Source organism: Mercenaria mercenaria, chromosome 17 (genome assembly GCF_021730395.1).
Source record: "Mercenaria mercenaria strain notata chromosome 17, MADL_Memer_1, whole genome shotgun sequence".
Lineage (NCBI taxonomy): Eukaryota > Metazoa > Mollusca > Bivalvia > Venerida > Veneridae > Mercenaria > Mercenaria mercenaria.
The window spans coordinates 3,720,669-3,741,717 of record NC_069377.1 but is presented as its reverse complement, the minus strand read 5'-3'; the positions used below and the strand labels follow the sequence as shown (position 1 = coordinate 3,741,717).

Genomic DNA, 21,049 nt, shown 5'->3' with positions numbered 1-21,049 from the left:
CGCAGGTATTCATTAAAAAAATGTTCTCGTTGTAATAATTAGCAGGAGTAGTAATTGTTACAGGAATGCATATCACTCTAGTCCATTCTCCTTTCACGTTTCTTGACTTCAGTGGAGAAGTTTGCCGACTTGCCTAACGAGAAAGCGTAATCACATGAAAATTGCCGAGTATCATTACCAGTGATCTTTTTTTCTTTTTTCTTTTTTTTGCTATTTTACAGCCGAGTACAGTCTGTTTCTCCTAGCCCAAAATAACCATATTTTCCCCTAAAATTGTTATATTAACCCTTGGAAATAAAGCCTAATGAAATTATTCGTAATATACATAGTGAATAAGTTTACAAAAGCCAGCGTTTATGTATTTTTCAACCCCATTTGTGTTACCGCCATGTACTTTCAAACTTACAACTCGCACAGCTGTTATAAACTGATAATTATGTCACAATAACTGTTTATTTCTCATCAGATGCAAAATTCATAAAGACATTGGCATCAGTTCTTGCAAATTGGTACTGTGCCTGTTTTCCCTTTTAGGGGGTTTACCGTGCAATAATTTCCCCTTCATAAAGCCACATGCGTTTTTTTTTTGTTTTGTTTTTTTTGAAACCCCCCAAAAAACTTTGATCACTGATTACGGATCCACTACCTTAAAAAGAAAGAATTTTTTAAAAACCTGAACGATCTAATCTTGGAAATTGAAAGTTTATATGCATTGGAGCCTTCCAATTTGAAATGGGACATTCAGATGGGACTGGCCAACCTCTAATGTTGGCAAAACTTGTGGCCCAACCCTTCCGCTTTTATGTAAGTTGAAGTTTAATCATACTGTTATTAATTTGTTAAAATATGCATGCCTTTTTCATTGTATGATTTGTGTATTTGTATTTAAATTAGAAGCAATTAAAATATTATTAAAATCCAGTTTGAAAATTGTCTGTGAAATTGTTCAGAACAAAGAGCTATAAAAAAGAAATAGATATGTATTTTATACTTCTTTGTTCAGAAGCAGTAAAAAATGATATGTTGAAGAGAAATTTTTATTATCTTAAAATATGAAGAAGGCAAGCTTTCGACCATTGATCAGTTTCAAACAAACCAGATAAGTGGTTCTTAGCCTAGTCTTTTAAAGTAGTCATATATTAAAAAAAAAAAACATACATTTATTGCATATAATGTTTACATTTAGATTTCCCTTAATATTTGGAATCACCTTGTAACCTTTCTTCCTTGATCTGCAGACGGTTTTCTGTTGGCCCCCCGATTTCGTTTCCCAGCAACGTGTAATTACTGCATGGTTGTGGTGCTATCGTCCTCGGCAACAAAACTGCATAGAGGAGGTTACAATTTGCGGAGTGACAACTGAAATTAATTCTATCGCGACAGAAATGTTTTGAAAAAACAGTCCATTTGCATTCCCTTTAGTATTTTTGGATATCACAATTTTTGAATTTTCTGCAAGAAAACTATGTTATGTTACTATACGATTTAGTACTTCTCGACAAAGAATTAATCTAAAATTTTGATATATATTCTAATTATGGAGATAATAATACTGTCGTAATAGTTTTATGAAAATTGATACCTTTTAGTTTCAAGAAAAATAATTGTATATGTGACAGATGTGATCTTTACCCGGTATAACCTAGAACGGCTCTTCAAACATGAAAGTTGGGGTCTGCTGATTAGCAGTATCCCATTCGTTAAAAAAAGGCTAAACCGGTGTGCGCATGATGTGATGTGACATGGCATATATACAAAGATACAGTTTTATGATTAATGAGTAACGATGCAAAACAAACTATTTATTGATAAGCCATCAAGCCGAAATTTTGTGTCTTTGAGTTTATATTCCCCTGGTGCTGAATACCAGAGATGTGTATTTGTATTTGAACTGTACTCAACCCCTCTACATTTTCAAACCAGTTGAAACGAGACTTCATATACATAATAAAGTGTCGGTTTCTTTTGTTTTCTTGGTCTTTACAACATTACAAATACCCCTGAACCTTGTGTATTGGACTCCTGCTGTTTCCATCTAATTCGAAACTTGATTTACATCATGAACTTTGAGCGGACATGCGTATATTGCAGGGAGTTTCATGTCCGTTTTATACTATTCATCTGCATCTCCATCCAGTTAAAATGAAAACTGGTATACAGCATCAACACAACACGAACACACCGATATTGTCAGGACTTTCATGTCCGATTGTTATCCCTCACCGAAGTTTCGACGTTATCCATCCGTTCGAAGCCATATCAGTGATATTATTTGTACTATTTAAAAAAAAGCATGGCAACCAACCTCAACTCGCATAAAATCCGTGATTTTAGATGTATTTTGGGTTGCTTGGGTCAAGGTCAATATTATTATTGTTATGGTTTTCTCACAGAACTTCAGCTAGGAATGAGGTAAGCAGATCAAACCAGGCTGGTAGATAGGTAGCTTTCACTGAGACCAATGTGTTTGCTTGCATTTGGCACGGGCAGCACGAGTCAAGGTCATTATTACTAAATAAAGGAAAACGGTATTCGACCAATAATTTAGTTAGGAATGAACAGCTTTCATGGAGACCGAAATTCAGTTGCATTTGAGTGCTTCCTGTAGGCAGAGAACGCTTTTTCAAGGGTGAAACCTTTACCCTTGCGGTAGGGGATATCAGCTCACTGAATTTGCTTGTTTTTTCCTCGAGTAACTCTTTCTGTACAATATTACAAATACACCACGTGTACTCAATTCCCCTTACAGTTTCCAAGCAAAAGTTTAAATCACCAACATTTAGTGAACATGGGCATGTTTTCGGGCCTTCTATTATTATGTCCTTTTATATTTGCCCATTTTTAGACTTCAGCATTACCAGATATGAACGTTGTGCAATCGACTCTTGCTGATTACATAACACTTTTACAGCTTCAAGAGAATTTGTGTACTAAACTGTTTTAGTCAGTTTCATCAACTTGGTCGAGTATACATGCGCATATTGTCGGTATTTTCATGTTAGACTTTTTTTTAGTTACTATTCCTTTCTTTGGTCTTTTCGTAATGTTATAACTTCTGTTCCATCTGATCAAAGTGAAACTTGGTAACATCATCAATACAGAGTATACATGCGCATATTCTCGGGATTTTCATGTTGGACTTCTTTTTAGTTATTATGCCCTTATTTGGTCTTTTTTTTGTAATGTTTTAACCTCATTATACCCCCACAAAAAAGTTTGGGGTATATAGGAGTAAGCTTGCCTCAGCCTGTCGGTGGGTCCGTTGGTTTTCATGGTTTCCAGACAATAACTCATGAAAGGCTTGACAGATTTAAATAATTTTTGGTACACAGGTGTAACATCATAAAATACAGGTAAAGTTCGACTTTGAGGTCAGAAGGTGACAGGGCAAGGTCACAATGGCCCGAAACAGTTAAACGGTTTCCTGATGATAACTTGAGAATACTTTGGCCTAGGATCATAAATTCTGGTACACAGGTGTAACAACATAGACTTTGAGGACATTAGGTCAAGGTCACAGTGACCTGGAACAGTTAGTTTCCGGATAACTTGAGAACGCTTGGGCCTAGGGTCTTGAAAATTGATAGAGAGGTTGGTCATGACTAGCAGATGGCACCTATTGATTCTGAGGTCAGTAGGTCAAATGTCAAGGACACAGTGACCTGGAACAGTTAAACCATTTCCAGACGATAACTTGAGAACGCTTGGGCCTAGGATCATGAAACTTAATAGGGAGATTAATCATAACCAGAAGATGACCTCTATTGATTTTGACATTGGCTTACTTTTGTGACAAGGCCATATTGTGGGGGTATAATTCTTCTCTCGTTTCAAATGCAACTAGCCATAAACATGGAAAGTTTTCAATCTTTCAATCACACAGTTTACACTAACATTTCCATCTAAACTGTAATGCTCAGCTTGTGACTGAGGTAACTTTTAAGATTTTTTACTAAGCATTATTTGAGATTAGTGTTTTTAAGTTTGGTTTTAGGAAACATCGTCTTGTTGTAAACGGTAATGGTACTTTGGCAATAGAAATTGTAAAAGCATTTTGATAAAAGTTTTGGGTGTTGTTTCTTTTCTCTATCCAGACCACCACTACATGGAGGCGACAATCAAATCAATTTTCAATCTAATGGCCTATTATAGTCCAAGACAATGTAAATGTAAGTGTATGGCCTAGGCAAGGAAGTTCAATACGAACAAGAGCTATCTCAAACCAGAAAAGAACAAAGTGGAATAATTCTGTAAGAGCTGCTCATTGCATTATTTTGTTTAAAATTTGTAGTGACTGTCTTGTAGCCTTTCACTTTTGAATTTTATAGGTTGTCTGCGTCTTTGTTTCTCAGCTAAGGAAAAGACTTAACAACAGCATTTATTTAAATGATTTAATACACTGACACTAGAGATGCCAAATTGAACCTCTTATATAATTAACCAATAACAATAAGCTGAATAAGACTATATATATATAAAAACAACAATATAGCAAGCACATATGCTCCTGTTACAGTCCGTATATTGTTAGGTGGTCCACTCACGGTGGGGGATCTCTCGTTTCAAGGTTGTATAACTTAAGCTTGAAGACCAGTCTGAAAAAGCACTCTTACGATTGGTCAGTTACAAAGACTTGAGCTCAAAATTAACCAATCAGATGCCAGATACTTTTTTTCAAGCTCAATTCTTATAAAACCTTAGTCATGGTCAGGTACATGTACGGTATATACTGATGGAGCTCTCTGTCCGGATAGGCTAAACAAAACTCTTGTTTACATGTAGAAAAGCAACACATTTTTATGAAACTGAAAACAAATGTCTCGTCTACCTTCAACAAGAAAAGCCGTCCTTTATGATAATATACAAAGTGAAATTGCTGAAAATATTCAAAGAAATTAGGCTGAACTGTTTAAACACAATTTAAAGTCATACGCTCACTATTTACAGTCCCATATCATCTGACTTTCACTATCAATAGATAGTTGTTTGACTGTAGCAAGAACATATGTTTTTTTTTTCTGTTAACATGCACAACTTGAATAATACATGTATTTTTACTGGGTTTCAGCATAAAAAAAATCACACACAAAATACTTACTTATTTGAATTTACGCTTAAAATGCCCAATTTTTAATGCATTCTGTGTTCATTGGTTCTATGTCAGTATAAATAAGGGTAAAAGATCCAGAAAGTTCAATGTTTCTAAAGTGTATATCAAAATAAGGAAGTTGAACTGAAATCACAAACATACAGAGCAGTTGGTAATTGTCTTGAAAACTGACAATTATAAATCTTAAACATAATCCTTAACTATTTTAAAGGCATATGCTAGAGTCTCTTTATATGAGATGGGCAAAATTTTTCCCAATAATAGAATTTCTTCAAACTTTTTAATACTGAAGGACAATCATCTAAGAAACAAAGATATGCAATAAAAGTTGTAGGTCAACAGCACTGAAAAAGAGTTACCTTCCCTTGAAAACAGCATTTCCCCCCAAAATGCACCAGATTTATTTTTTAAAGAAATACAAAATTTTTGGTCCTTACACTGTAAACTATAACAGAACACTGGACATCAACTGTTTTAAAATTAAACATTTCATTTGGCCCCTATCCGACAAATCGCTTCAAACTTGTCTTTTTTACTGTGTATTCTGCCTTTAAGTGAATCAAAAAGTTCTGTACATCATGTTTATTTAGTAATTCTTGTTTCAGGAGATACATTACATACCGTATTATTTTAGGCCAAATTAAACTAAAATAATTTTTTTTCTTAATATCAACACTGTAAACTGTACTGCATTCATAATCAAATAGTAAATTACTTAAGTCTATAACACAAGACACCAGAATCAGAATTAATAGTTTTCTGTTACTACCCAGCCGAGGCATGAACCTGCTATTTGACAAACTGTGATTCACCCTAGCTCTCTTTACACATGATCAACTTCATAACCAGGTCCCTTTTCTACCCTTATTAATTACATTATTCAAGCTGTTAAATTTTAAAGATTGTAAAGTTCATTATTTTGTCAATTTCATAATTAAGCGTATTAAAATTAATTGCACATGATAAATTCAGCATAGTTTGAGCAGTTTAACAATATATGGGTCCTCAACTAAATAGATATGAAACTGAAAAACAAACATCCAAGGACAAAAACTAAACAGGAGTATTTTCACTTTTTTTTTTCAAGTAAAATTTGAAATACTTTGTCTAATTAGTGATTAATGAACAATGAGACTCCCTAAACAGTATTTCAGAGAAGACTTTAAGCCATTTTCTATGACAAACCATGACAAACTATGACAAAATGGAACCACGAAAGCTTTCACAATCTAGAGTATCTTTGAAAAAGAAAAACACCCATGTACCACAGCCAACAAAGTAAGTGCATGGTGAATGTTTGGTTCTAAGTGATTCAGACACTGCTCAGGCCATATGTTAACTTTCAAACTGGTGGAGGAGGACACCAGGTACCTCATCATGCATTATATTTTATCTACGTTTTTTTCTTACAATTTACAATTAAAAAATCAACCTCTCTGTGTTTCATTCAGTGCACTTTTTTTCAAACTCCTGTTTCACCATCAATTTTACTAATCATTTTCAGTTCCCTTCACATCAACAAGAATTCTTCTTTCACACTTCAAAACCAAAATAGAAGTTCTTAAAAAGCGCTCCGCTTTTCGTAAATTTTTTTAACCGGATTAAATACTTCAAATGTTTTTAAATTTAGATTTTGAAAAAAGGGAAGGTTCATTTCTCAGTTCCACATCATATCTGATAGCAAGCTGTCTGGTTTACTACATAGCAAACACTCAAAAACTGTTTTATATATATGTATACATGTATATATATATATACTGTCATTATGCCTAGGTTAAAAATCTCTTAAATTATACAAAAGATATAATTGTAATAGTAACCTAGAATAAATAACTAAGAAAAAACATAGAATAACAAATGACATCAACTGTATATCTCTAATAAACTCTTTTATACATATAAAATCATACAACACACACCGATGATTGCAATCAACTCTTTTAACAACAATACGAGCAAAGCACTTCAGTAAAGCCAAAACTTTTTTTCTCTTCTCGCCATGCATTAACCTTTGCCCTGCTAAATTTCCAAAACGAACTGGTCTATCATTATATCAATGACAGTACCATTCATTATTAGGTGTGTTCACTGAAAATTTACTGACTGAATAGCAAAGAGTGCACACCAAGATGCGCCTGCACAAGCACTTGCCACCAGCAGGCTAAAATTTAATAAAACAGATCAACTAAACATTCTTTTTTAAAATCTTTTTTTTATTTTGTTTTACCTGAACTGTCTTCTTCTTGAATACAATTGCAGGCAAAAAATACAGCATGATTTAAAATATATAGCAACTCTGTACTTTTTATACTTTTCTGTTTAACCTTTAACCTGCTGGCAGTAAGTGATTCTGCCTTTACAACCAATACAGACCAAGATCAGCCTGCACATCTATGCAGTCTGATCAATGGTCTGCACTTTTCGCTATTCAGTCAGTAAATTTTCAGTAAACATCCCTTCGTATAATAAATGGTATTGCCCAAACAGAATAATGGACCAGTCCATTTTATAAATTTAGCAGGCTAAGAGTTAGTAAAATATATTTATAAAGAGCACTTCTCCGTAAACCACAGCTTTTTACTTTATATCATCATGAATATATGTCTATTGCAATGATGAGCTAACTTGAATGCATTCTTTCATATTTTACTGTGGCAGAAGCATTGGATGTACCGGTACTATCATTTCTGTTATTTTTTATTAAAATTTTGGCAAACGTGATTTATCTGGTGACAAAAGTAAAGCCATCTTTCATAGTAAAATGTCTCAATTCTTGAGAATATACTGAAACAACCAGGCAAATTATGTTCAACGAAAGCATGGCTTACATACATTTTGTATTTAGCTAACGATAAAAAGGAAAAGTGCTTAAACTGCAGAGACTTCACAATATTCCATGTGAGAGCATGTCAAAAACAAATAACTTTTCACATAAAATAATGGTAAAAAAGCCCAGCAGGAGAAAGCCAACACCTTTTCAGCAAAATGATCACTTCTAATTCTCAAGAAGTATTCTTACTGGATAACAGACTGGTCTAATACAATACAACCATCTTAACCATTATTGTGGAGTTTACAAATAACATTTACTTTCTGACCATCCCTCACACTTAAGCGCTGTATCTTTAAAAAAAAAACCACTGCAAGTCATTTCCAAAGAAATTCTTCACATCTTCTCAACTGTTTGTAAAATAAGTGTCAAAAGCCCACTTGAATTAAAGCAAATGACTAAATTAGACAAACAATTTTCAGCTAAAATAAATAACTACCTGAAATCCATCTAAATATACAAAATGTTTTGTATGTAGTCCAAACCGTAAGAGATTTCTCGTTGTTATTCTAAAAATAGCATAATCTACGCTGCACAAGCTTCCTATCCTTGTAGTTACTAAAACCCATTCTACTTACTCACTTATACACAATATACATTCATAGTATGTTACAATTTTTCTATGATATAAAACATTATATACAATGCAATATTTATCAACATTTCAAACAGCAATGAACACAATGATCTCTGACTAAACAACAAGCATTTTAATGTCAAGGCAAGTCCCTTATACTGGGACAGTTTCTGTGATAGGAACAAAATTCTAAATTTGGTATATAATCCTATTATATAGAGTGATTTCTGTGTTAGGAATCTTGGAACATAACCTTAAGTCTAGGACATTACCCAAAGTCAGGAATATCATTCCCAAGTCTAAAAAAAAATTCTTTTATTTTATTAAAAGATGCATAATCAAGCCTACAGTCAAAATAAGTGGCCTGAAATACTACCTACTAATTCTGGTAGGTATTAGGCCTGACAGTCTTCCTATATAATCCTGTGGTCAATTATTTATTTATTTGGGTTTTACTGCACACCAACACAGTATAGGTTATATGGCGCCAAACAGGACTACTAATTTTGGTTTCACATCTCATTTACATCGAAATAAAAACATGAGGTATGGAATCAGACTAATTAAAAAATCATTCTCTGTTCAACATACATTGTCCCAATTTTTAGGTTTTCCTGTGATATGACAAAAATTCTGGGGAATCAATGCAATTTTAAGATTATGAACATAACCTATAGGGAGAAACGTAACTATGTCAGAGTCATGAAATTAATTCTGTTTCAGATACATCACAATCCTAAACCAGATACTGTGAAATCATTAATATTTGTGGGGGACTAATTTTCGTGGATTTCGTGGTTGAGTCAATCCACAAAATTTAATCCCAACGAACATGTGAAATTCACATTCATTTTATGTTCAAAAGTTGAAATCCACGAATTCATATCCCCACGAAATTGCCGTTTAGACCAAAACAACGAAATTTCATGCCACGAAATTAAATGATTTTACAGTATTACAGAATCCTTAACAGATATAACATAATCAACAACATAATCCTAAATCCGATATTGAAGAATCCTGTTAGATATAACATAATGCTATGTCCAATAAAACATAATCCTATCTTAGACGTGTTAGATATAACTGAATCCTGTGTTAGATAAATAATTCAATGTCAGCAACAGAACAGAAACTTAAATGGTCAATGAATGCATGAAGGTCTGTAGAAAACATGCAAAACACAACACCATTTGCTTTTTCTTTAGCATCACAGACCTTCAAATGTCAGAATTGTAACTTTGAACAATTTTACTGTTTGAATTTTTTTAATCTTTTCAAAATACATAACTCACTGTTTTAGATATAATTCTACTGTTTAATTATTCAGTTATAAATTAACTAGACACATTTTGTACCAATAAGTTTAGTCAACACAATCACATAAAATTCAAGCAACACTGACCTTGGAGGACCAATGTAAATCAAGAAAGTAAAGAAGGAAATCCCTTATAATGATCATAGTATGGAATCTGACCATTGCTTAGTCTTTAAAGCATTAAAATGCAATGTAACAAATTAGTCTGAGACCAGTCTAACAAATCCAGCTTCCAATTGGTTGATTCTGAGATTAACTTTGAAACTGACCAATGACAAGGCTGCATTTATAGACTGGTTTAAAGAACCATGCAGTAACATAATGCAGAAAATGATGCCACACATCGGTGGTTACAGTAACAATTTTGGATGCCTGATAACTACTGAAGTGAAATATGTAACATGTTTAGCTTAAATGTATTCAACTTTCAATTTTAATATGTAGCATTGTGAAACAGCGGAGTTGAGATAAATGGTAACTGGGCAAAAGACAACTTTCTGACTAATGTGGCTGCTATAGCAATGTTTTCCACCTGCTCAAAAAACATGACGATCAGTCTGTGCAGACCCAGCTTCAACATCTGATAAACAAAACATGAAACTGTACTGTAAAACACAAAATGAGCTTTCTTCATTAACGTTTCCCTGGAAATTAAAAAAAAAACTTACACAGAACAATGAGTAAAAATATAACCTCAGGAATACAGAATGAACAAAAAAAAAAAAAGAACAACACTGCAATAATTAACATAGCACTTGATTAACTGACTCCAACTAATTACCACAAATTCAGTAAGTCACTGACTCCTTTATTTACCCATCAGTTTCTAAATCATAAGTAGTTCCGACATTTTTAAGCATTTTTCACAGCCATCTACATGATCTATCACGTCTTTCATACCACGTTCCTGTTCATGCCCATCAACGTGTAGATCATCAACGTACATAATCTGGCATTTTTCTCTTTTAATTTAGACACTTCTGCAACTTGACCATCTATTAGCCATTCAGCCCTGTATAAATCATTCACAATTTTACAACAATTCAATCCACCACTTTCTTAATTCGTGGGTAAAATTCAATGCACAATTCCCACACAGATGGTCATGCTCCTATTTTGGTTGTTCAGAACTAGCATTTCAATCTCTATGGTAACTACCTTCATATTTCATTGCCACTATGAAAGAAGAAACTACACTGTTCAATCAACGTCTGTAGAATTTCTTCTGGTATTCTTGAGTATTTTGTCATTTTCTCAAATGAGTCAAATTCCATTCTAAACAATGTTGGCCACCAGCACCGTGATAAATTTTTGGAGTCCATACTATTTTGATCACAATTTTTGCTTACTCTGAAACAAAAATATAATGTCATTTAGTAGATCTGTCATTTTTACAAAGATTACAAAGTTTAGATAGCTTTTTCTTCAAAGATTTATAAAACTGTATCTACTTAGGTAGGTAATTTTATATTCATTATAGCAATTCAATTTTAAATAAATCTCCCCTTTTATGACCTGCTGTTTGCAAAGAACTTTTTGTAAAACTCATATATGCCCTGACCCTCCACTCCTGATGGCCTATCATAGGTAGCTGTGAATGTAATTTTTAGTCTCAAATATGCAGTGACCTTCACCTTGGACCTATGACTCCAAAACAGTAGAAATCAACTACTGACCAAAGAATTACTTCTCACAAAGTTTCAGGCTCAACCAGTCTTGAGTGAATGAAGAGAGACAACCACTTTAACCCTTATCATGCTGGACACGATTGGTTCTGCCTTTGCAACCAGTGTAGATCAAGATCAGCCTGCACATATGTGCCGTCTGATCAAGATTTGCACTGTTCGCCATTCGGTCAGTATCTATTTAGTAAGCACCCCTTTTAACAGTTAATGGTACTGTCTAAATTGAAAGATGGACAAGTTCATTATAGAAATTAAGCAGGGTAAGTGTTAAACCCCATGGCTACTGTGACTTTGACCTACTGACTGCTTAAGCAACAGCAATCATTCACTGTCCTATGAAGTCTGACAGGCCTATGCTCTAGTGTCATAAAAATACTTTGTAAAATCTCCTACAAATTTTAAAATTGTTTCCAACATTCTATGTAGCAAATTAGCTGTAACATATATACTTTTAATAAAAATTTGTATAAAAAATATCCAGAAAGTATTAAAGAAGCAATCTTTGACCAAAAAATCTCTGACCTCTAAGTTTGACCTTGACCTTAGATTTATGAGCCTAGCACACAACATGCCACACAGCATCTTGTGCTCATGAATATTGAGCCAAAGTATCAAAATACCCATCCATAAATGACCTTAGCCTCTGAGCTCTGTGACCTTGACTTTTATGCAAGAGGTCTGGCTCTTGCAGACACAACATGGTCTGCAATGTTATTGGGGAACATATGTGCCACGTAAAACCAAAATCTCTTCATGAATTGCACAGAGCAAATGACCACACATGAAATAGGCTCTATTGACATTTGACTTCTAAGTGTGATCTTGACCTTTTGGCTACAGCTCTTGGTCTTCTGCTTAACAAACTGTCTCATTATAGGGAACATTTGCACCAAGTTGAAGATTGCAGGCTTTTGGACTGGACAAGAATGGAGTGGACTAAGAAACGTACAAAGTTAAAACTCAAAGTTTTTTTTAACTTAAGTCCCCGAAACTGGTTTTAACTAATATGAATTAAGGCACCGCCTAGCATTGGGGATTTATATTTTTATATATCCGCTTAGAAAGAAATATTCAACGCTCAAGAAAGTGAAACTTCGCTCTAAACTGTAGTTTACATTTAGTGTCATCATACCTCTTACAGCGAATATCATACTTTGCAAAATTTACGGGAGCCGTGACGGTGACGTCATTCAGCGTTCTCGCACTAGCTTTAGGATTTTTTAGTTTGTTTGCACTCCACGCAGAAACTTGACGGCTTTTACACTTCCTTACTGTTTTAAAAGTGTTTTTCAGTTGCATGCACAGTTTTCATTACGAAAAAGAAGTAAAATAATCATGTTAGCGCGGTTTACGAATTTCTGTGACTGATTCGGGACGCTCGGATGTTCATGCAGACAACCAGTCTGCGGTGTGTATATAAACCGGAACCGGAAAACATCGAAAAAAATGCCTCAGTATATGCAGACAACAAAGACGAATAACTATATACGGACGTTACCGTCTCGGGGATTTTCATCCCCGGCGCTTTGCGCCGTGGATAAATCCCCTAATAACCAATTCGGTAGGAATACTTACTTGTGTAAATGAGTTATAAGAAATTTAAGGACTTCAAAATTAAGAGGATGCATCTTCAAGAAGACTCCTCGTAAAGCTATAATTCTGCTGCTTTTGTCTACCACCCCTGAAATATACAGTAACAGTAGGCCTCAACAAATTGTCTACCACTCATGAAATATATGATAATGATATAACTGGCCTAAACAAATTGCTTATCACCCCTGAAATATTCAATAACAGTAAGCTTTAACAAATTATCTACCACCCACTGAAATAGAAAAGACATATATAATAATGGAATTGTCTAGTACTCCTGAAATATACAGTAACTGCAGATCAAAGTATACCATTTCCTGAAATATACAGTCACAGTAGGCCTTAAATTGTCTACCACCCTCTAAAATTTACAATGTAAGTAGGCCCTAACAAATTGTCTACCACCCCCTTAAATATACCATATAAGTAGGCCTTAACAAATTTTCTACCATCTCCAGAAATATACCATATAAGTAGGCCTTAACAAATTTTCTATCACCCCCAGAAATATACCATATAAGTAGGCCTTAACAAACTGTCCACCATTCCCTGAAATATACCATATAAGTAGGCCTTAACAAATTATCTACCATCCCTATAATATACAATATCAACAGGCCTCAACAAATTGTCTACCACACCTGAAATATACAGTAACAGTAGGCCCTAACAAATTGATATTAATAGATACTGCATCCATTTTTGAAAACGAAGACTGCCTCAGGAACTTATTGTTTGCAAGGTGTTTCTGCCAACAGTCAGCCCAACAATCGGCCTACATGCAAAGTCATAAACAGAACAAATGCAACGAAAAGAATTTCCATGCAAATTAACCTTAATGGCTCATCTTTAGATCACATGATTGTCATTTTACTTGTAACAAATTCTTCTAGAAATCTATACTACAAGAAAGCAAGTCAAAAATATCAATGCATAACAACACAATGTGAACATTAAAGGGGAGTTGCAGTCTAGCAGTTAAGACGTCGGTTCTCCAAACTAAGGATTGTGGGTTCGACCCAGCTGAAGTCACGACAACAACTTCTCATATGACACTAATAGTGGTTTTTACAAGAAGCCCATTTGTTAGCAGTTCAAACAGGCTTGAAACTTTCATCACAAGTTAAAATACATTTGTATAAACTAAAGCTGTACAGAGTAGCTGTAAATTTCCAAAGCATTCCATACATGTAAATATTCTGGTTAATATTATAATATATTACAGTAATACGAAGCAATCAGCAATTAAAAAGAAACATGTAAACATAACATGTAAAGTACTTTACATAGATAAACAAAGTCCAACATCATTTTATTCGGGAGTTTAGTTCTTCTTACACCACACACCTATCTAACACTAGTTCACTATTTTGGTGACCAAAAAGCTCGGTGTTTCTACAAAGCACTCACAGTTTTAGTAGTGCTGCTGTGTTGCAAAGCATTTAAGCACTGTTTGAGCTCGTAAGACAGAAGTTAATTGTGCTGCGCCTGAGAAAACCAACATAAAGCATCTGCGACCAGCATGGAACCAGACCAGCCTGCGCATTCGCGCAGTCTGGTCAGGATCCACGCTGTTTGTTAACGGTTTCTCTACTTGCAATAGGCTTTGAAAGTGAACAGCATGGATCCTGATCAGACTGCATGGATGCGCAGGCTGATCTGGATTCATGCTGGTCGCAAATGCGCTATGTTGGTTTTCTCATGGCGTGGCTTATTTAAGCATTGTTTGAGCTTGTAAGACAGAAGTTAGAAGCTTGAACTCACGTGAGCTGATAATGCAGACTGATGAGCAGTGATAATTACTGATAATCAATGAATCGGATATGCATCATCTTAAATGGGTGATGATAAAGTGATGGTAAAGATAATGATGACCTCTTTAACAACAATGAGAGCTGATAATCATACAAAAAACTAGAGGTGCTTTTGAGAAAAGCGCATGTCTCCCACAACTGCCTAATCATCTGAATAGTAGCATATTAGTCAACCATGCACCATGATCTCTACTGCCTAATCTTCTGACACCATTAGTAGTATATAAGTCCTTTACGTGCCCCAAGAGCCGAGCGGTTTTCGGTAATTCAAGGGCCATAATTCCAAAGTGCCTTGGCCGATTTGGCTAGTTATCAAACCTGGCCGAGGAGTTATTGGCAAACACATTTTGTTCAAGTTTGGTAAAGATCGGATGAGAAATGTTAGACTTAGAGCGTGGACAAGATTTGTGACAGCGGACAGACACACAGACAGACAGGAGTAGATCAATATGTCTCTCAGCACACAGTGGTGTGGGAGACATATTAACAATGAGATGACAACAATAATGAAAACAAGAGCACCGCCTTGCGGGTGCTGACGCTCATCTGATTTTTTTTGTGTAATAGAAATATTGTCCTACCCATGATTTTCTAAGTCTAAAAAGGGCCATCATTCTTGCAAAAAGCAGGATAGAGTTATGTTTCTTGATGTACAGTGTCCACTTATGATGGTGAAAAACTGTTGCAAGTTTTAAAGCAATAGCTTTGATAGTTTATGAGAAAAGTTGACTTAAACATAATACTCAACTTAGAAAATGATTTTCTAAGTCCAAAAGGGGCAATAATTATTGCAAAAAGCAGGATGGAGTTATGTTGCTTGCTGTACAGGGTCAGCTTATGATGGTGAACAAGTGTTGCAAGTTTCAAAGCAATAGCTTTGATACTTTAAGAGAAAAAGTTGACCTAAACATTAAACTTAACCAAGAAATCTGATATTTTCTAAGTCCAAAAGGGGCCATAAATCTTGCAAAAAGCAGGACGGAGTTATGTTTCTTGCTATACAGGGTCAACTTATGATGGTGAACAAGTGTTGCAAGTTTTAAAGCAATAGCTTTGATAGTTTAGGATAAAAGCTGACCTAAACATAAAACTTAACCAAGAAAACTGATTTTCTAAGTCCAAAAGGGGCAATAAATCTTGCAAAAAGCAAGATGGAGTTATGTTTCTTGATGTACAGGGTCTGCTTATGATGGTGAACAAGTATTCCAAGTTTCAAAGCAATAGCTTTGATAGTTTAGGAGAAAAGTTGACCTAAACATAAAACTTAACCAAGAAATCTGATATTTTCTAAGTACAAAAGGGGCCATAAATCTTGCAAAAAGCAAGATGGAGTTATGTTTCTTGCTATACAGGGTCAGCTTATGATGGTGAACAAGTATTCCAAGTTTCAAAGCAATAGCTTTGATAGTTTAGGAGAAAAGCTGACCTAAACATAAAACTTAACCAGGCAACGCCGACGCAGACGCCGACGCCGACGCCGACGCCGACAACCGCTCAAGTGATGACAATAACTCATCATTTTTTTTCAAAAAATCAGATGAGCTAATAAATGACAGTATTACAAGCAAATTGTGTCCCTCACAGGTGCCAGATGAAATTTTTCCACTGTATCATAAACTTTTAGTACAGGGGAGTAATTTCCTCCGGACTCTGTAGTGTCTTTATAGATGAAAATGATAACAGTGATCTCTGATATATGAACGATATAATAATTATCTCCGTGACAACAATGAAAACAAATGAAGGTGATCACTATGACAACATTACAAACAGATGGTGCTGTTAGAGGACATAGAATGAAATGATATCAGTAACAGAAATGATGAAAGTTCCAGTAAATCAAACTTACAGCTCTGAATAATTACAAAGACAAAGATCACACAATTTTAATGAAACACTGCATTTTTTTTTTTTTTTTGAACTTAGTCTTCTTAAAATGTATATTTTTGGACATCAACAAGGAATGATGTTTTGAAGTTTTAAGTCTTCAATTTCAATGAAAGTGTGCATCAACTGATGCACCGCTCCAAAAAAATGATTTTTAAGTTTAGGTAGATTTTATGTTTTAATTCATTACATTAAACTATAACAAAAGGCTTTGAATCAGAATAGAATATTTAAGTCTTACAAAAAACTGAAACATGCATGAGATGGATGAAATATGAAATGAGCCGTGCCATGAGAAAACCGACATAGTGGGTTTGCGACCAGCATGGATCCAGACCAGCCTGCGCATCCGCGCAGTCTGGTCAGGCTCCATGCTGTTCGCTTTTAAAGCCTATTGGAATTGGAGAAACTGTTAGCGAACAGCATGGATCCTGACCAGACTGCGCGGATGCGCAGGCTGGTCTGGATCCATGCTGGTCGCCAACCCACTATGTTGGTTTTCCCATGGCACGGCTCAAATGTTTTATGTTATAGATAAGCATGTGTTTATAATAATTATATGTCAATAGTGCAATTACATTCTAATGTTCCGTTTTTGTAGGAAGTATGTTAGATAATACAATTTATAATATTCTTATATGCAATGTTAAAAAAAAAGAAAAGAAGTTAGGACATTATCGGATTTTAATGGATTTCTAGGAGAATATCAGATAAGTATTTGATACTTGATATGGTATACAAGCAGAATTCAATTGTTAATTCCTATAGATGTTTTTTTTTTGTCTACACTGTTCGATATTCAGTTGAACACCCCTTTGAAAACTAAATGGTACTTCCCAAACTGAATGATGTTGAAGTGTTAAAGTCTTTGAAGCAGTTTACAAATTGCAGTATGATTTTGTATGGTCCAGAGTTACAATTTAGTTCAAATCTTCAAAAAGCAAAAGGCAGGTTTAAAAGCAAAGCCTTAAGTTCCTTTTTTAAACTGATTTTCATACACAATATTTTCTAAAATGACAACTTTTGACCTTCTTGATATCCAACATGCATTTTATTGTAAAGAGTAGTTCTTCTTTCTAAAATTTAAAAGTGACAAACTTTTTAAAGAATTACTCAGTCTTAAAAGTAATAGGTTAAGTATCCAATGTTCCACTCGTCTAAACAAATTCCTCTACCATTTAAAATGAATTTAGACATATTTACTTAAATACATATACCATATACTTTTTACAAATATAGTGCAACCAACTGACACTGTTCAATGACTTATTTTGTTTTGTTGATGTTGCCTGCAAAGCTATAAAATTTAACGTAAGGTATTTATTACGTACTGCTTTATGAAATATATTAAAAGCACCCTGTTCCTATAAGCTACACTTTTAGTCATTCTGTATACAATTATATTATTTGTTATCCATATCTTCTGGTATAATAGCAAGCTTATATAACTCTTTTGAGAGAAAAAAAAAGATAGCAAACACAGGTCATGACCTCAGATTGGTGACACACATTCATAACTATGGCTGATAATATAAAAAAATTCTGCTTGATTTGCTAGTTTTGATCTTTTATCCTGAATTCTTTTCATTTACTAAATCATTTTCTGGATCTTGTTCTAAAACTTCATCATTTTTTAACATTTCTCCAATTATATTATTATTTTCGGAATTCTGTTCCTGACCAGTACTAAATCCTTTTAGTACTTACTGTGAAATCATTAATTTTCGTGGGGGACTAATTTTCGTGGATTTCGTTGTTGAGTCAATCCACGAAATTTAATTCCAACGAACAAATAAAATTCCCATTCATTTTATGTTCAAAAGTTGAAATCCATGAATTCATATCCCAACGAAGTTGCCGTTTTGATCAAAACCACGAAATTTCATGCCCACGAAATTAAATGATTTTACAGTAACCATTTTCTGGGTTATGTTTATATTTACTTAGTTACTAGTGACTGCCAGCTTGCATCTTGACCTTGGCAGCAATGTTTTTCACCACACAGATGACAAGATTAACATTAAGGTCAGTCTGCTTAAGTTTTCCTCCTTGAAAGTAAACATGACGATAAATCAAGGTAAAGTTATATTGTGGAATCGCAAAAAAGGAAAAAAAAATATGTCCTACTTCCTGTTTTCTTTTGTGGTTCACATTAATAACAGGCAGTGAACTTTTTAAACAAATATCATACAGTTAATAAAGAAGTCATGAATTATTAAGTAAATTCATATGGCCTTGTGATCTTGGCCATTACAGCAGTCCTCTGTCAGATAAGAACCCAATATGAAATAAGGTAATTCTAACGAAAGAAGAATCTATTTCAGTAAAATGAAAAATACCTTTGAATTCAAGCAGAATTTCATTTCATAGTTATAAACAGATATCACCAAGAGGTCAGTGTGTCCTTTACGTTTAGAGAAATTAAAGAGTAAAAGCTCTGTCCCCTGTGTACAACAGATTACCTGGGTCTAAACAGTCCTTTGTGCGCTCTGAATTGAACCAAGAAATAAATTACTAGATTTGTTGTCATATATTTACATAAAAAATTTACATCTTTAATACATTTGCAAATTACAGCTGTTCAATATTTTAACACATTTTCAGCCCAAAGATCTAATCAGTACACAGTTCCACAAACTGTGACAAACAAAGAATTCACTGCCCAGTCCTGGTTCAAACCCCCACACAGGTCATACTTCCTCATTGTACAAAAGCTTGAATGATCTTAAACTGACACTAAGTATCTAACACAGTCTATGGAACCTATTCCACAGCTAGGCTTATGTTTAACCCTTACCATGCTGGACACGATTAATGCTGCCTTTGCGACCAGTGTAGATCATGATCAGCCTGCACATCCATGCAGTCTGATCATGCTCTTCACATCCGTGCAGTCTGATCATGCTCTGCACTGTTCGCTATTCAGTCAGTAACTTCTGGTAAGCACCCCTTTTAACAGTTAATGGTACTGTCCAAACTGGAAGATGGACAAGTTCATTATAGAAATTTAGCATGGTAAGGGTTAAGTAAACACAATTTTTTAGAAAAGAAATTTACCTGAAGCTTCTATAAGCTCATCATATAACGACATTGGTACAAGGGGATCTGACAGATCAGCAAAGAATGCTTTCAGAACTGTAGCTACAGCATTCACTTGTATATCGAGACTTGATATGTCTACATTGGAATCTGCAGAAGAAAATACAATGAATAAACAGGTGGAAATATAAACAATTTAAGCTTGTATTGAACACATGTAACTTGAATTTGATTCATGGGAGAAAACTGGAAAAATGGTAAAATTTGAAACTTAAGCAATCAAGAAACATTGTCGAATTTTCAAAGTGTGGAGTTTGTCAAGTGTTTAAGTGTAAGTCCTGCAGTCTTCATTGAGGCATAATAGTGATTGCTTTTCAAAGTGTGACAAGAAAAGTATATTTAAAAGTATCAAACCTTCATTGTATTTGGCAGTAAGGAGGTCAACTTGAGCTTTATTTCCTGGTATCCTATAGATACCTTCTGCATGCAAACCTGAAATATATAGCCAGATAAACAAATGGTAGGATACTTCAGAATCTACCACTGGAACACATTTCTGTCACAATTTATCAGTTTTATATAAAGAAAATTTTTAACATTTGTAATAAGTTTATAGAGACATGCTATTCTGTTGTTAAACTTTAAGAACTTGCTTCCTGACAAGCTGAAACCTTTGGTCTTTGTTTGTTTTTGGGTTTAACGCCATTTTTCAACAGTACGGCGGGCAGTTAACCTAGTTAGTGTTCCTGGATTCTGTACCAGTACAATGAGCCGTACCATGTTCTCCGCAAGTAAGTGCTAACTTCCACACATGATTCAGAGGTGGACAAAGAATAATTTCAGACACAATGACTTTTATCAAATTAGCCGTGCCATGAGAAAACCAACATAATGGCTTTGCGACTAGTATGGATCCAGACCAGCCTGCGCATCCGTGCATTCTGGCCAGGATCCATGCTGTTCACTTTCAAAGACTGTTGTAATTAGAGAAACCATTAACGAACAGCATGGATCCTGACAAGACTGCGCAGATGCGCAGGCTGGTCTGGATCCATGCTGGTCGCAAAGCCACTAAGTTGGTTTTCTCATGGTGCGGCTCAAATTATCACATCAGTTCTGTTTTTATCTACTGGTAAATTTGTTTGTTTGTTTTGGGTTTAACGCCGTTTTTCAACAGTATTTCAGTCATGTAACGG

General features: G+C 34.6%; 1 protein-coding gene across 18 annotated transcripts in view; it reads right to left on the bottom strand.

The window, feature by feature from the left end:
- Positions 1–4,377: 4,377 nt before the first annotated feature.
- The window catches only part of LOC123535997 (rho GTPase-activating protein 5-like), a 110,828-nt gene continuing 94,156 nt past the window's right edge, over positions 4,378–21,049 (bottom strand). For 16 of the 18 annotated variants that reach the window (XM_053528809.1, XM_053528815.1, XM_053528813.1 and 13 more), the window contains 5 exons: positions 20,268–20,345; positions 19,872–20,003; positions 19,277–19,303; positions 13,096–13,201; positions 4,378–11,185 (listed from right to left, as the gene is read on the bottom strand). In XM_053528809.1, the coding sequence (XP_053384784.1) occupies positions 10,996–11,185; positions 13,096–13,201; positions 19,277–19,303; positions 19,872–20,003; positions 20,268–20,345 (533 nt within the window). In that variant the 3' untranslated portion in view covers positions 4,378–10,995. The remainder of the gene's footprint in view (positions 11,186–13,095; positions 13,202–19,276; positions 19,304–19,871; positions 20,004–20,267; positions 20,346–21,049) is intronic. The other 2 variants (XM_053528814.1, XM_053528816.1) reach the window with 1 other exon arrangement.